The sequence below is a fragment of the Haliotis rubra genome, unplaced genomic scaffold (assembly GCF_003918875.1).
Source record: "Haliotis rubra isolate DU_JTF1 unplaced genomic scaffold, ASM391887v1 Scf523, whole genome shotgun sequence".
Taxonomy (NCBI): Eukaryota; Metazoa; Mollusca; class Gastropoda; order Lepetellida; family Haliotidae; genus Haliotis; species Haliotis rubra.
This window is the reverse complement of record NW_025767217.1, coordinates 344,730-360,095: the sequence shown is the minus strand read 5'-3', so window position 1 is coordinate 360,095 and position 15,366 is coordinate 344,730. Positions and strand designations below refer to the sequence as shown.

The window sequence follows — 15,366 nt, the reverse complement described above, 5'->3', positions numbered from 1 at the left end:
TGCCGTGACATTGCTGGAATATTGCTAAAGACGGCGTAAAACTAAAACTTGTGGGATCATCGCTGTACAATTGCAATATTCTTGAACACTTCACCTCAAATCACAAGCACCTCTGTACTGTATTGCTAAAGAGGCTTACAGCCTTCAAGAAGTAGGTTGGTTTGTTGTTTAACGCCGCACTTAACAATATTCCTGCTATATGGGAGCAGTCTGTAAATAATCGATGGTGGACAAGACAATCCAGTGATCAAATCATGAGCATCGTTCTACGCAATTGGGATATACTGACGTGTCAACCAAGTCAGCGAGCCAGATTTACCCGGTCCGATTATTCAAGACATAGGACCAGCATTAAGATATTAAGACAGCTGAAGTAGATGATGATGATAATAATAATAATAATTGGCTTGTATAGCACCTAGTTGCCATCACAGATGCTCAACAGCTCTGCATACATCGTTAAAAGTAATAGTAAAAAGTTCTATTCAAAAGCAGGTTAGGTTTGAAGAAGTAGGTTTTCAGCGAGTTCTTGAAAGATGACTGGGAATTAGTTTGTCTGAGGGTGACTGGAAGATTGTTCCATACAGCTGGTGCTGTTACAGAATATGCTCTATCACCCACTGAGGTTTTAATGCTTGGCTGTGTCAGTCTGAGTGTGTCCATTGATCTTAGTGCTCTGGTGGGTACATGCAGGGGAGATGTCAAATATGCTACTCAAAAGAAGGTAAGGAACTGAAATATGAAGAATCAGATGTTCTATATCTTCTTTGAGTAGTATATAATAGGTCGTAATGATTCAAATCGTTACTTGTGATCGCTGGAATCAAATATTCATGAACATTATAGAAAGTAGTGTTTTTGTGGGTGTTATATACTCAGCAGCAAAAAAAACTCAGTACGAATGCAAAATTAGATAGGCACTGTAATCAAATCATTACAGAAATAGACATAATAAGCGGATCAAACCATTTTTTGTGTACAATATCTCTACACATCAATGATTAACTCGGCTCAATTTCAAGACATGACGTGAATGTTTGCAGTCCATTCAGACTCGACTTCAGTATCTTGTGTGACCACCACGAGCGGCAATAACTGCAGCACAGCTTCTATGCATGGAGTGCACCAATTGATTGATGAAGGCACCTGGAACCACACTGAGAAAGGCCTGGCTCAATAAATCGGTTGTGTTCGGCCTTGGTATGACATTATTCAGTCTCCTCTGAATTTCATCCCAAAGATCTTCAATTGGGTTTAAATCAGGAGTAAGGGCTGGCCACTGCATAATGTTGACACATTTCTGCTGTAGGAAGTCCCGTGTAGCTCTGGCAGTATGTGCCTGGGCGTTATCATGCTGGGAAATGTTCCGGTGACGTGCGAAATGTGGTATGACGTGAGGTCTGAGAGCTCTGAGAGGTCTGAGGTCTGAGAGCTGTGATGCCGCCTAATCTCCCAGGACCAAGGTTCTGGAACACCACAGGACCCACTCTGATTCAGGCCTATTCCACCCCATACCAAGATGCTTGCACCTCCCCATGAGTCCCTTTCCATAACACATTGGTCTGAGTAACGCTGGCCACGTCGCCATATTCTTGTTCTGCCATCTCCAGTTGATACGCAGTACCGACTCTCATCTGTGAACAGAACAGTTCTCCATTGCCTGTATCGCCAATTTTGGTGGTGTAGGGCAAACTGTAGACGTTCAGGCCAATGACGAGGGGTGAGGGTAGGTCCACGGTAAGGTCTACCACAATGGAGGTTCCCGCTGTTAAGACGTCGGCATTCTGTATCAGTACTGATTGGTCTTCTGTGTGTTCCCACTGTCTGGCGTGCTGTTTCAGATGCCTGCATGAAGGGATTCTGTACATGCTGTCGCACAACATGGCGGTCTTGTCGTCTTGTGGTGACCCTTGGTCTGCCAGTACGGGGGCAATCATTTGTGGTGTTGGTGGCCTGGAAAACGTTGCTGCAGCCTGTAGATGGTCCGAACGTTGACCTGGAAGTGATTGGCAACGGCTTGTGCAGTGTGGCCAGCTTCAAGTCTTCCTAGCGCCTTGTTCCTCTGAGCTGTCGTGAGTCGGGGCATCCTGCTGACGTTGTAATGTGAATGTTTCAACCAGGTTTGGGGGTGCATTTTATAGGGCTGGTCCTTGTGAACAGCACGTGCAGCATGAGTTGCATGAAAAACAGGGAGAACACTGTACCATCTCCGAGATCAGGTTGCGTTTTTGAGACTATTTCCTGGGTTCAATTCTGAGTTTGGGAAGGAATGTCTTTGCTCGGGTAAAGTTGGAGATGTTGTTAAAAATATACAATCGCAACATTCAATGAGTTTACAGTTATCCGTTTCTGCGAAGGAAAATTCCAAACTGACGTTATTTTGCTGCTTAGTATATATCAAACTGGATTATATCCAAGTTGGCAGGATAGTAGTCTACACTCAAATATCTAATTTGAAACACGTCACTGGACAATGTTGTGATACATAACGCATTGTCAAGGTCGAAACGTTAAAGAATTTGTTATTGTTTCACAGAATATTCATTACCTCATAATCTCAAAATCACATTTACCCGTGAAGATCCAAGTTAGAATTGATCTTCAGTAACCCATGCTTGTCGGAAGAGGCGACTAACGGGATCGGGGGGTCAGGCTCACTAATTTGGTTGACACGTCATCAATTCCCAATTGCGTACATTGATCTTCAAGCTGTTGATCACCGGATTGTCTGGTCTAGATCCAATTATTTACAGACCGCCACGATATAGTTTGAATATTGCTGAGTGCGGCATAAAACTAAACTCACTCATAATCACATTCCTTACTCAATATTCCCTGCAGGTATCATTCGGCTGTGGATTCGTTGCAGCCCTAGTTTATGACAAACTACAAGGTGAGAGTGATCTTATGACAAGCATGGTTTGCTGAAGACAAAACTTCTAACAGGTGGTTCATGTCATGGAGATGGAACAGCAAGCTAGGTTACCCATTAAGATCCAGAGGGGCGGTGGGGTAGCCTAGTGGTTAAAGCGTTGGCTCATCACGCCAAAGACCCGGGTTTGAATCCCAACATGGGAATAATGTGTGAAGCCCATTTCTGGTGTCCCCCGCCGTGATGTTGCTGGAATATTGCTAAAAGAGGCGTAAAAAAACAAACTCAGTCAGTCAGTCATTAAGATCCAGGGACTCGAATTTCAAAGCTCTGTTAGCGCTAAGATAGTCGTAAGTTAATGTTAATGTATGACACTTACGACTATCTTAGCGCTAACAGAGCTTTGAAAATTTAGGCCCAGGTTAGAATTGGTTTTCAGCAACCCATGCTTGTTGTAAATGGCGACTAACGGGATCGGATGGTCAGGCTGGCTGGCTGACTAGGTTGACATGTCATCATATCCAAATTGCGTAGATCGATGCTCATGCTGTTGATCACTGGATTGTCTTGTCTAGACTTGATTATTTACAGACTGCCGACATATTGCTGACATATTGCTGTGTGGCATTAAACAAACAAACAAACAAACAACCACAAACCAACCCAACAAAATCCCAGCCCCCCAAAATAATGAATACTCATTGAGGGCACAGAACAAAGAAGCACACATATGTATACATGATACTATGAATGTTTATTCAGGTTGTAAATGTATTTCCAATGTATTTACAAATGAGGAACTTTTCCTCAGAAGAATGGTACACCATTATAAGTATTGTGATATATATGGAACAGGTAGCTGAAACACAGGCATACATACAACATACAAGGAAGTAAACGGTTTCCTTGTCAATGTTGCACACAAAACAGTTTTGTAACAGAAAGTGATTCAAAACTTCTCATTTGTTCTCAACTCCACAGGACTTGATGGCAAGACTGACAGAGTTATCTCCCCTCAACCACACTGCATTCAAAATGAAACCTAACTTGCAAAGACAATCACAGCCCACTGAAGGGAATGATAGCACCTGTACAGAACCTTATCTGGCTTGGACATTCTGTCAAGATCTACAATAGGCAACAGAAAATATGTCAAATGGCACGTATCAAATGAAAAAAAGGAGAACCGGAGTTATTAAACGGTATGATTTGCCAATATAATACATTTCATTGATAACTTGAATGCATGATATTTCAAAAAAAATTTAGGATGTACTATACTCAAGGTTACAGTCAGTTTACAGTCTCGGTCATATGTGTTAGACTAATGTATCATGTCGTGCTATGGGAACATCGGATGATCTAGTTAGAATTGGTCTTCACCAACCCATGCTTGTAAGATTCAACCCACGGGATTAGGCTTTCAAAACTTGTTTGACACGCCACCATGTCCAATCTGTGCAGATCGTGCCCATTGTGTAAATCACTGTATTGTCAAGTCCAAACTTGATTATTTACAGACTGCCCACAAATAGCTGGAATATTGCTGAGTATGGCGTTAAACAAAAAAACAACAACTTTGCTAGTTGGTTATTCACGAACTGATAACCGGTTACATATCAGTTGAATTTTGTGGGAAAAAAATGTTGATTTGCAATAATTTGAATCAAATTTCTAAAACCTACACTTTGTTCTCGCTCTTCATGCAGTCGCTATGATAATGTTAGAGATCATCTTTGGTGACTGTTTCAGGTCAATGTTAATGTATGAGAGTTGCAATAATCTTTGGGGCATGTTGATCATGAGAGTTACGATCATCTTATCATCTTAGTGCTGTAATTTCCTTGTGGAAATGACCCTATGTTTGACAGCTCACGAAACTGTCTTTTAATAAACATAATATCTCTGACACAAATTAAAATCTTTTACAACAAAAATGCATAAAGAAAGAATAAAATATAATCATCTGATAAATACAGGATTATACATTTGCAGATTTCTGGTCATAATGCTAACATGCCTGGATACTCTTGGATCGTACCAGATTTGGAATAAATACCATTTTAATATAGCTACAATATATTGTTCGTCAAGATTTTGCATACCTTTATCATCCATCCTTGATAACCTAGTATATTCAGCACTATACTGAACAACAAAAGTTAGGTATCATGAATATTTAACAGGGACATTTTGAGGCTATGAACACGGTTCCATAAAAAACATCCCTTTAAATAATCATGCTCCCTAATTTTTTTTATTCAGTATATGATAGACATCCTGCCAAAGAAGACGTCACAGAAGTGCTAGCACTCCTGAGCTTGAAAACAACAAAAATTACGCGACTGAATGAGAGTTCATCATAAATCGGTACCCACATCGATGAACTCAAAATATTCTTCACTTGATGAACTCAAAATATTCTTTACTTTCATATAAAGAGTGACCAGATCAAGGTTATCCAACATCCTATGGCAATCCATGAGGAAGGATCGGCACATTGAATCACTTATATAAAAATACTCACACATTATGAAACACGTAATAAATACTGCAGGTTTAACCCTTTATTTCAACAAAATATCGTTATCATTCATAAATATAAACAACTGAAATTATATTGCATTGGCATTCTTGTTAAAATGCATCTGTTGTTTAACGTCACACTGAGCAATATTGCAGCTATTTGACTGCATCCTGTGAATAATTTTGTCCAGACCACACAATCCTGTGACTGATATTATGAACCACGATCCTTGTGTTGGATCCATATGGTTGTATCTTTCTACCATTTCTGTAGCTGGGCATCTATTTCAACAAGGCATGATGCAATTGTGATGAACCTTAGTAGCATTTCAGTTGTACATTCTTTACAAAACTATGTGAATTATTACAGAGGTACTGATAACCTTTTGGGTCATTGAGTTAAGTACTCGCTTGTGTTCTTCTCAAGTTGGTATTACAATTTTCCTTTGAGTAACCAAACAAATTGTACTCACCACACTCAAACTCAATTGGGTATTTTGCCATTTTCCATTAATTGTAAAAATATAAAAGTTTAAATGTTGGTTTATGTGTTTGTTATTTATATTCCATCTGTAATATGAGAAACGTTAAGAAAGACTGCAAGTTGCCAAGTTCATGTGTTGAAATAGAAAATCTCAATATACAGTTATTTTATCTATCCACCGGTACGCAAGCTAAGATTTGACAATTATATGTGTACGCGTGTAAGATCACATTTATTGAGTATCTCCAAAAATTAAGCGTACTTGTACGTAATAGACTTAATAGGAATTGAGTATTCACATTAATATTTGTGTAATTTACGCCGATACACAGCTTATCTGTACCTCTGATTATTATTAATGTTCAGCTGCTATCTCCAATTGTGTTACTGAAACACATAAGTAGGGTACCTACTTATGCCAATATATGGTTATAGTTTTCTGTGAGTGTACAGTCACTTTTAACAGTATCTCCAATACATTATGGCAGTCAGTCTAAATTGTGCCTCACTTGATCAGCCAGGGATTAATATCTCCACTGTGTTATAAGTACCTTGGACCAACAAACTCGCAATGAATAAATCATGGTGAATGGGTCCAGGATATTTATCTGAATAGATGTGAGATATTACAAACTGGATACATGAGGAGGGTTTTAGGCTGGAGACATTAACCACTCCCATTATGTTAACTGGTGACAGTCTAAGATTCAAACACACAAGCAGGTCAGATGTGAAGCAAAGGGACATAACTCCCCCAACTACTGTGCCCTTGACAAGATCTACCTCTTATTAAAATGTTGAAAATCAAATATATGTTTATCACTGTAGACCCGAAAAAGTGTTGCATGAGAAAACAATAATCATATTTCCAGAATCTTGTAACACAATAACTGAACGACTCTGTCATCCAAACTAGCTACTTTGCAGAAGGAATTGCTTGAGAAAAGTCCTAATAAATATTTGATGGAGATTTTTAGGAAGACTTGTAAACAATGTACTCATTGTACAAACAAAACAATGTACATCAACATATATCCTGAACAGGGCAGTAATGACACACTGTCACTATACGTATCTCTCTGGTACGATCGTAAAATGATACACCAATCGAAGAACAAACTTAACTTTTATCTTAGAGAGCTTATCCAGCATCAAAGATTCTAAACAATTTTCAGTTAATACTAATATTGAATAAGGAAGATATAGGAAATATTAAAAAAGGAAATAGTATTTTACAATTGATTTTCCTATCATACAAGTAGTCCTTATATATACATATATATCATCTCGTATCTACAAATGTCCTTAAGATACATTATACAGGGCTCCAGATTAAACCACTGAGTATTTATCCATAAAATGTTATTAGTTTTCTTAGGTGCCATAGTATATATTTACTTTGGGGCAAGTCAGATGGATGTTTTTATATCAATGAGAAGACATATTTAAAAATAATTCTTGTTGGTTCAGGTGACTTCTAACATGTGTTTATGTGAATCCCCTGTGTCATGGGAGTCATAGCACTTTTGTATGCATTATTCAGTACAGTGGTGCAGGGCTCCAGATAATTTTTCAACATGAGGAGTACATACTCCTTACTTTTTTTAATACAGGAGTACGGAAAAATTTTAGAGTACTAAACTTACGAGTACATTTAGAGTACCGTACTGAATGGAATTTAATGGAGTATCAGTAGTCTTGTGTTTCGTTTCATGTATGCACCACAATATTGATTCTTGTGTAAACAGGTCAATGAACAATAAAACAATACTTTCTCAGATAAATACGTCTGTAAATGATTCTAAGACCACTATGGTCGTGGTGCGTATCTGCTATGTTTTCTAAATTATTTCCTTCCGTATCGTGCATATTTTTTATCCATACATGCGCCGATACGGCCCTTATCTGTAGCCCTGGTAGTGTATACGGAAGTGTACTGCCTGTATCAATCAGTAAATATAGATCTGTAAATAAATATTGGTATGCACTTTTAGAAACGGATACATTAGGTATTTACGAAGTGTTGTCATACTATTGGGTCTGAAATATTTCGAAGCGTGTTTGCATGCTAGCAATTAACAAATAACTAAGTAATGAAGACTTATTTTGCAAATCAAATAGAGTAAACATTTATAGAACACTTAAAATGAACTGATAGATGTAACCAACTGTTTTTTTGTCCCATTGATCTGTTGCATATTTTTAGCTGAAAAGAGTAAAATGACTAAAATTAGTGGTAGTTTACTGTATGCGGCTTCTCTGGAGCTCTGGATATGTATGTGAAGGTATACAACATACGTCACCATAACTTTGGTGAACTGTTACATCATATCATTTGTAACACCACAAAGTCTGATTACTTGAGTCATTGCATCAGCTGAATGGGATGATAGGAAAAGCACCCATAGAAGAACACCACATGAACACCTCCATATGTTGACACCATGAAGAACATCCAGGTGAAGACCATTCAAAAGCATCCATCGGCTGACCAACATCTTCAAAAACATTCAACAGTATTCATTAGAAGACCAATGTCTTGTAGAACATCCAGGTGAAGACCATTCAACAAGATCCATCAGCTGACCATCATCTTGAAAAACATTCAACAGTATCCATCAGAAGACCAATGTCTTGAAGAACATCCAGGTGAAGACCATTCAACAAGATCCATCAGAAGACAAATAATTTGAAAAACATCCAGGTCAAGAACATTCAACAAGATCCATCAGCTGACCAACATCTTGAAAAACATCCAGGTGAAGACCATTCAACAAGATCCATCAGCTGACAAATATTTTGAAAAACATCCAGGTCAGGAACATTCAACAGCATCCCACAGAAGACCAACATCTTGGAAGAACATTCAACAAGATCCATCAGCTGACCAATATCTTGAAGAACATCCATCAGAAGACTGAAGACAGTTTCACCAGTGTTCACTGCAGACAATATCACATTGCCCAAGCTCATGCATATTACCATCCAAACATGAAGAGCCACAACACTAGCTAGAGGGCTGGTTATTGCAACATCGAGAGATAATATCACATACAGACCATATATATACACTCATACACTCTTCATCAACAACACTTTTTCTTCCCATTCAAATTATCAGGAGTTTCCCCCGGTCGTATGTAGTCTCGCCGAATCGTCATTTTGCTCATGGCCTCTTCATGTAATATTTTGGCCATATCGGTGAACATTTCCTGGATGCCAACATTGTCTTTACATGAAACTTGGTACACGGCTGACAGAACGTCACCACACTCACTCATGAAAGCCTCAAAGTCGCTCTCTGTGACAGTTTCACTGTCTCCATTGGAATCGGCCATGTTCCCGCACAGGAATATCTTGGCACCTTCAGCGTTCATGACAATGTCAAGGATGTATTGGGAAAGGATTGTGAAAGTGTCTTTGTTATTCACATTGTAGCACAGCAGGGCTGCCTGCGCTCCTCGATAGTAGCTCGACCCGATGAAACTCATCCTCTCCATCCCGCCTGTGTCCCATAAGGTCAGCTGAAACGAAAAATGAAAACTGTTTACCTTATGACAAACCATCATAGATAATCTACTGTATTATATGTTAATTCTCTTGTGATATATATCCTGGACTCTTTCTCTAACAAGCATATGGCACTGACGATCAAAGCAGATGGCACTGACGATCAAAGCATATGGCACTGACTATCAAAGCATATGGCACTGACAATCAAAGCATATGGCACTGACTATCAAAGCATATGGCACTGACAATCAAAGCATATGGCACTGACAATCAAGCATATGGCACTGACAATCAAAGCATATGGCACTGACTATCAAAGCATATGGCACTGACAATCAAGCATATGGCACTGACAATCAAAGCATATAAATCAAGCATATGGCACTGACAATCAAAGCATATAAATCAAGCATATGGCACTGACAATCAAAGCATATAAATCAAAGCATATGGCACTGACAATCAAAGCATATGGCACTGACAATCAAAGCATATGGCACTGACTATCAAAGCATATGGCACTGACAATCAAAGCATATGGCACTGACAATCAAAGCATATGGCACTGACAATCAAGCATATGGCACTGACAATCAAAGCATATGGCACTGACTATCAAAGCATATGGCACTGACAATCAAGCATATGGCACTGACAATCAAAGCATATGGCACTGACTATCAAAGCTTATGGCACTGACAATCAAGCATATGGCACTGACAATCAAAGCACATGTCACTGACAATCAAAGCATATGGCACTGACAATCAAAGCATATGGCACTGACTATCAAAGCACATGGCACTGACAATCAAGCATATGGCACTGACTATCAAAGCATATGGCACTGACAATCAAGCATATGTCACTGACAATCAAAGCATATGGCACTGACAATCAAAGCACATGTCACTGACAATCAAAGCAGATGGCACTGACAATATGGCACTGACAATCAAGCACATGTCACTGACAATCAAGCATATGGCACAGACAATCAAAGCACATGTCACTGACAATCAAAGCATATGGCACTGACAATATGGCACTGACAATCAAGTACATGTCACTGACAATCAAGCATATGGCACTGACAATCAAGCATATGGCACTGACAATCAAAGCATATGGCACTAACATTTTGCTCAAAGTTAGTTTGTCACAAATATTCTGAAGTTAAAATACTCCATGGAGTAATAATTTATACAAAAGTTCATCACTGATTATTACTCCATGATAGCATACTTCAGCAGTACTATTAATTGAATACTAAAAGAGTTATCTCCCTTTCTGGGGACACCATCCTCTCATCCGTGTAACATAGACACTGCGCCTTCCTTGACTGTCAAGAGAGATTGCAAGCACTAAATGCACAACTTTCACCCAACAACTCTCTTTAAGGGTGTGTTAGATTGTGACGTGAGTAACCACCTGAAACCGAAACATTCAAAACGAGAACAAACAGAAACAACTGCTTCCTCCTGTGGAGTGTTGGTAGCAAGACTCAGTTGACTCAGCTTTGTATGAGTGAGTGAGCTTAGTTTTACGCCGGACTCAGCAATATTCCAGCTATATGGCGGAGGTCTGTAAATAATCGAGTCTGGACCAGACAATCCAGTGATCAATAGCATGAACATCGATCTGCGCAATTGGGAACCGATGACATGTGTCAACCAAGTCAGCGAGCCTGACCACCCGGGCCCATCTAGTCGCCTCTTACGACAAGCATAGTCGCCTTTTGTAGCAAGCATGGGTTGCTGAAGACCTATTCTACCCCGGATCTTCACGGGTCCTGCTTTGTATGTACAGGCAAAATACATGTTTAGTCCCTTCACACCCTACACCTGTACCAATTTCATTCCATTTTGAAAGGGGGCAGTGGGGTAGCCTAGTGGTTAAAGCATTTGATTGTCACAATGAAGACCCGGGTTCGATTCCACACATGGGTACAATGTGTGAAGCCCATTTCTGGTGTCCCCCGCCGCGATATTGTTGGAATATTGCTAAAAGTGGCGTAAAACTAAACTCACCATTTTTGAAAAAAATATTTAAAAAAAACTCTGGCTGAGTAACTGCCGTAAAGTGAATTTGACCTCTTGGGTCATCATCATTGGTGGGAACAAATATAAGAAATTTCAACTTTATTTGTTCTTGAGGAAAAGAGATTCAAAACAGACGATGCATAAAAGACGCATGCTTGACCAACAGTTTACAACATAACCTCGCATGACTTTCAGTCAGCGTGGAGAACAGATAGTCAGAACAGACAGTCCAAAAGATGAGTGAGCGAGCTTAGTCTTACACCGCTTTTAGCAATATTCCAGCAATATCACCAGAAATGGACTGTACACATTGTACCCATGTGGGGAATTGAACCCAGGTCTTCAGCGTGACGAGTGAACACTCCATCCACTGGGTTACCCCACCGCCCTCAGAAAGATGAGGAACTAAAGACAGGCTCAGCATTAACTGCATTCACGTTTAATATTTATACAAGTTTATGAGTAACTTAACGATAACAGGATTTCAACCCGCTTTGTTTAATGCCTGTGGGAAAGGATGTTTCAACATCCTCTATACACATGGATGTACTGAAGTAAATGCAGATATGTCATGGGTTAATTTAGCTGATTCATAGAGAGGTAAGGTAGCCTAGTGGTCACAAAGTTCACTTAATGCGCAGAAGACCCAGGTTTGAATCCCCACATGGGTTTGAAGATCAATACTAGTGTACTGTTATAGGGACTAATTCAGGACAGCCATCGTCCAAATATTTAAAAATTCAAAAACTACGTAGTCAAGACATGTGAAACTTTATTGTAATTATTTATATGACGCTAATCTGTATTCTATGTACTCCTTATCACTTTCGCATTGTACATTGACTTGTCAGGCAATTAATCACTGTATATGACATTTATAACCTTCATTGGTAATCCCCCTTGACAGTCGTGTCTGCCATCACATCAACTGGTCAAGGAAGTGCTATTGTTTTTCTGTCTCCATTGATGAGTCGTCGCCTGTCCATTGTTGTCAAAAACTGTATATATACTTAGTATGCTCACATCTAGACAGTGAAGGAGTACGAGTTCGGTATTTGGACTGTCTGTTGGGACGACCACGAGCAGGATATTGACGCTCTTAGGAAACGTCCTGGGGGTTGAGCAGGTACTTCGCTCACCACATGTATGTCTTGTGCATTTGTTTGACATGTAACTAAAGAAGTTTGAACTCAACTATGCCTTCGTCTTCATCAACGCACACTTCATCTTAATAATGATCTAATTCTCTAGTCGACGTATACCACGCGTTGACAGTACCCTGCTCTGATATTGCTGGAATATTGTAGAAACAAATTAAAACCTTATTCAAAGGTACAGATATGCTGTGTAACTGTGTAAATTACCCAAATATTTATGTGAAAACTCAATTCCTATGAAGTCTGCGTACAAGTACGCTTGAATTTTTGTAAACACTGAATAAATGTGATCTTACATGTGTACACACAAAATGTCAAATCTTAGCTCGCATACCGGTGGATAGATAAAATAACTGACGTATATAGAGAGGTTCTATTTCAGGACATGAACTTGACAACTTGCAATCTTTCTTATCGTTTCTCATATTACAGATCAAATATTAAATAACAAATACTAACATTTAAACTTTATTATATTTTTTTAAATTAATGGACAATGGCAAAATACCCAATTGAGTTTGAGTGAGGTGAGTGCAAATTATTTAGTTACTCAAAGGAAACTTAGGATACCCATTTGAGATGAACGCAAGTGAGTACATAACTCAATGACCCAAAACCTTATCTGTAGCTCTGCTTATTTATTCACGCTATTTAAAGTTAATGGACCAACTGACAATTGGTCACCTCTTACGACAAGCATGGGTTATTGATGACCAATTCTACCCTGTGTCAGTCTGGATCTGAGAGTGTGTATATAAGTATTATGATAAAACTCAATAGGCAACACTTTTGTATGTCACTTTTGATTTTGTAAATAATGTTTTGTACAAAATGTTAACCTAACACAAACAGGAGATAAACCAATAACCCCACTGACTTCCTCCTGTTGTCAAGATACCAGTAGGATTAAAACTGAAAGACTAGTGAAAATATTCACACACATTGACTGTCGAGTAATATATTAAAGTTGAAGATACTACTTAAACCAGTTTCTTCCTATTCAGCCAAATATATTCCCCTTGTGATGAAACCACACATACTGCAGCTGGCTCTCTGAACTCCTTCAGGTAATGTGGATACTTGAAACCTGGGTGGTGAGTCACACTATCGCGAGTGTTGAAATATAGAAACACATTATCCCAAATGTGTCAGACATGTCTGAAAACTCCATTTTTTTAAACTAAAAGATACATTTCTGATAATATATAAATACACATAAATCAAAACATCAGCTGATCTAGTGATTTATTAATCTGTTCATTGACAGATGGAGTAATTTGTATGATAATGCCACTCCATTTCACTTAATCAGACCTATTTCAAATACATCTCTGGATGTTGGGCACTCAAGAGTGAGTGAGTTTAGTTTTACACTGCACTCAGCAATATTCCAGCTATATGACGACGGTCTGTAAATAATCGAGTCTGGACCAGTCAATTTAGTGATCAACAACATGAGCATCGATCTGTGCAATTGGGAACCGATGACATGTGTCAACCAAGTCAGCGAGCCTGACCACCCGATCCCGTTAGTCGCCTCTCACGACAAGCATGGGTCACGGAAGGTTCATTCTAACCTGGACCTTCACAGGTTGGCACTCAAGAAGTAGCTGGCAAATAACTGTTGCACTATATTTATTGGAGTGAGTTGTGATTAGTGCCACAGTATTCCAGTTAAATCAGGGCGTGTCAGCTAGCTACGGGAGGGAAGCCTAAATGGATGCAGTTCTCAGACGTTTACCACTCTTGACCACTCACATATCCTCGAGCATGGGTATCACAATTAAAAACACTTAGCTGCTAATTTACAAGGCTTCACAAATAAATCTGACCTTTCAAATGCTGACACATACACTTTGCCCTTCATATTTAGATTCAGTCGCATACATTTCGCAAATCAACTTTGTAAATATTAGCTGTGACAAACAGCCCATATTCCCATCAATCATAACTGGACATGTTTAGAAGTTTATGACATCCACAATGATACCGTGACAGTGAAACAAGCTCACTGGATGTAGGCCCTCAGTGCATCCTTCCATTGTTATTGTTCGTGCCATCGAAAGGTCACACCCAGACCGACTGTAATCACTCAGCTGTTTCAGCTAGTTATAAGCACATACTCATACAGTTATTCCTCCCTGTTAACTTTTGAACTTCTAAAAGCAAAATAATCCATTCTAAAGGGAGTCTGTTTTCAAGAACAGGTGTTTAGCATTTTGAGGCTTACGTCTGCACATGTTGAAAACAAAATGGCCGCCAACACTGGTGAAACACCTTGGTGGTAATTGAAAGTTCATCACCTTGTTTTAAAGGGGATGTTTCTTGGTGTTTCTTGGCGTTTCTAGCATGTTTTGAGGCATCTTTCACCAGCAGATACCTCGCACCTGTTTCCTTGAGGTCTTAGGGTCAATGGCAGATACATGGTACCATATGTGACATAAGACGACCCCCAAACTTGACCCTTAAAATCAGTGTCAAAATGGTATGTTTCGTGCATTAATGTCGATCCCCCGCGATGGGGTCCTAATCGCGGCAACACAGACCACATTATTCAAAGAATTCACTGTCATATATATTGTGTCTACTCACGGATCGAAACGAAGTGTAGTTGACAGAAAATGCATAAAATATTTTGCTTCTCTAAATATCATATTTATTGTAGAAACAAACTGGCTTGCTTATTTTACCCCATTCAACAATCACGAACTGATTACCACCTCGTTTTCCATTGACTGCTAGTTTGCAAAAACAACTTATAACTTAAAAGGT

At 39.2% G+C, this 15,366-nt stretch overlaps 1 protein-coding gene across 6 annotated transcripts in view; it reads right to left on the bottom strand.

The window, feature by feature from the left end:
- Positions 1-7,704: 7,704 nt before the first annotated feature.
- The window catches only part of LOC124252765 (GTP-binding protein ypt1-like), a 70,173-nt gene continuing 62,511 nt past the window's right edge, over positions 7,705-15,366 (bottom strand). For all 6 annotated transcript variants that reach the window (XM_046686418.1, XM_046686422.1, XM_046686421.1 and 3 more), the window contains exon 3: positions 7,705-9,406. In XM_046686418.1, coding sequence (XP_046542374.1) covers positions 8,969-9,406 — 438 coding nt within the window. In that variant the 3' untranslated portion in view covers positions 7,705-8,968. The remainder of the gene's footprint in view (positions 9,407-15,366) is intronic.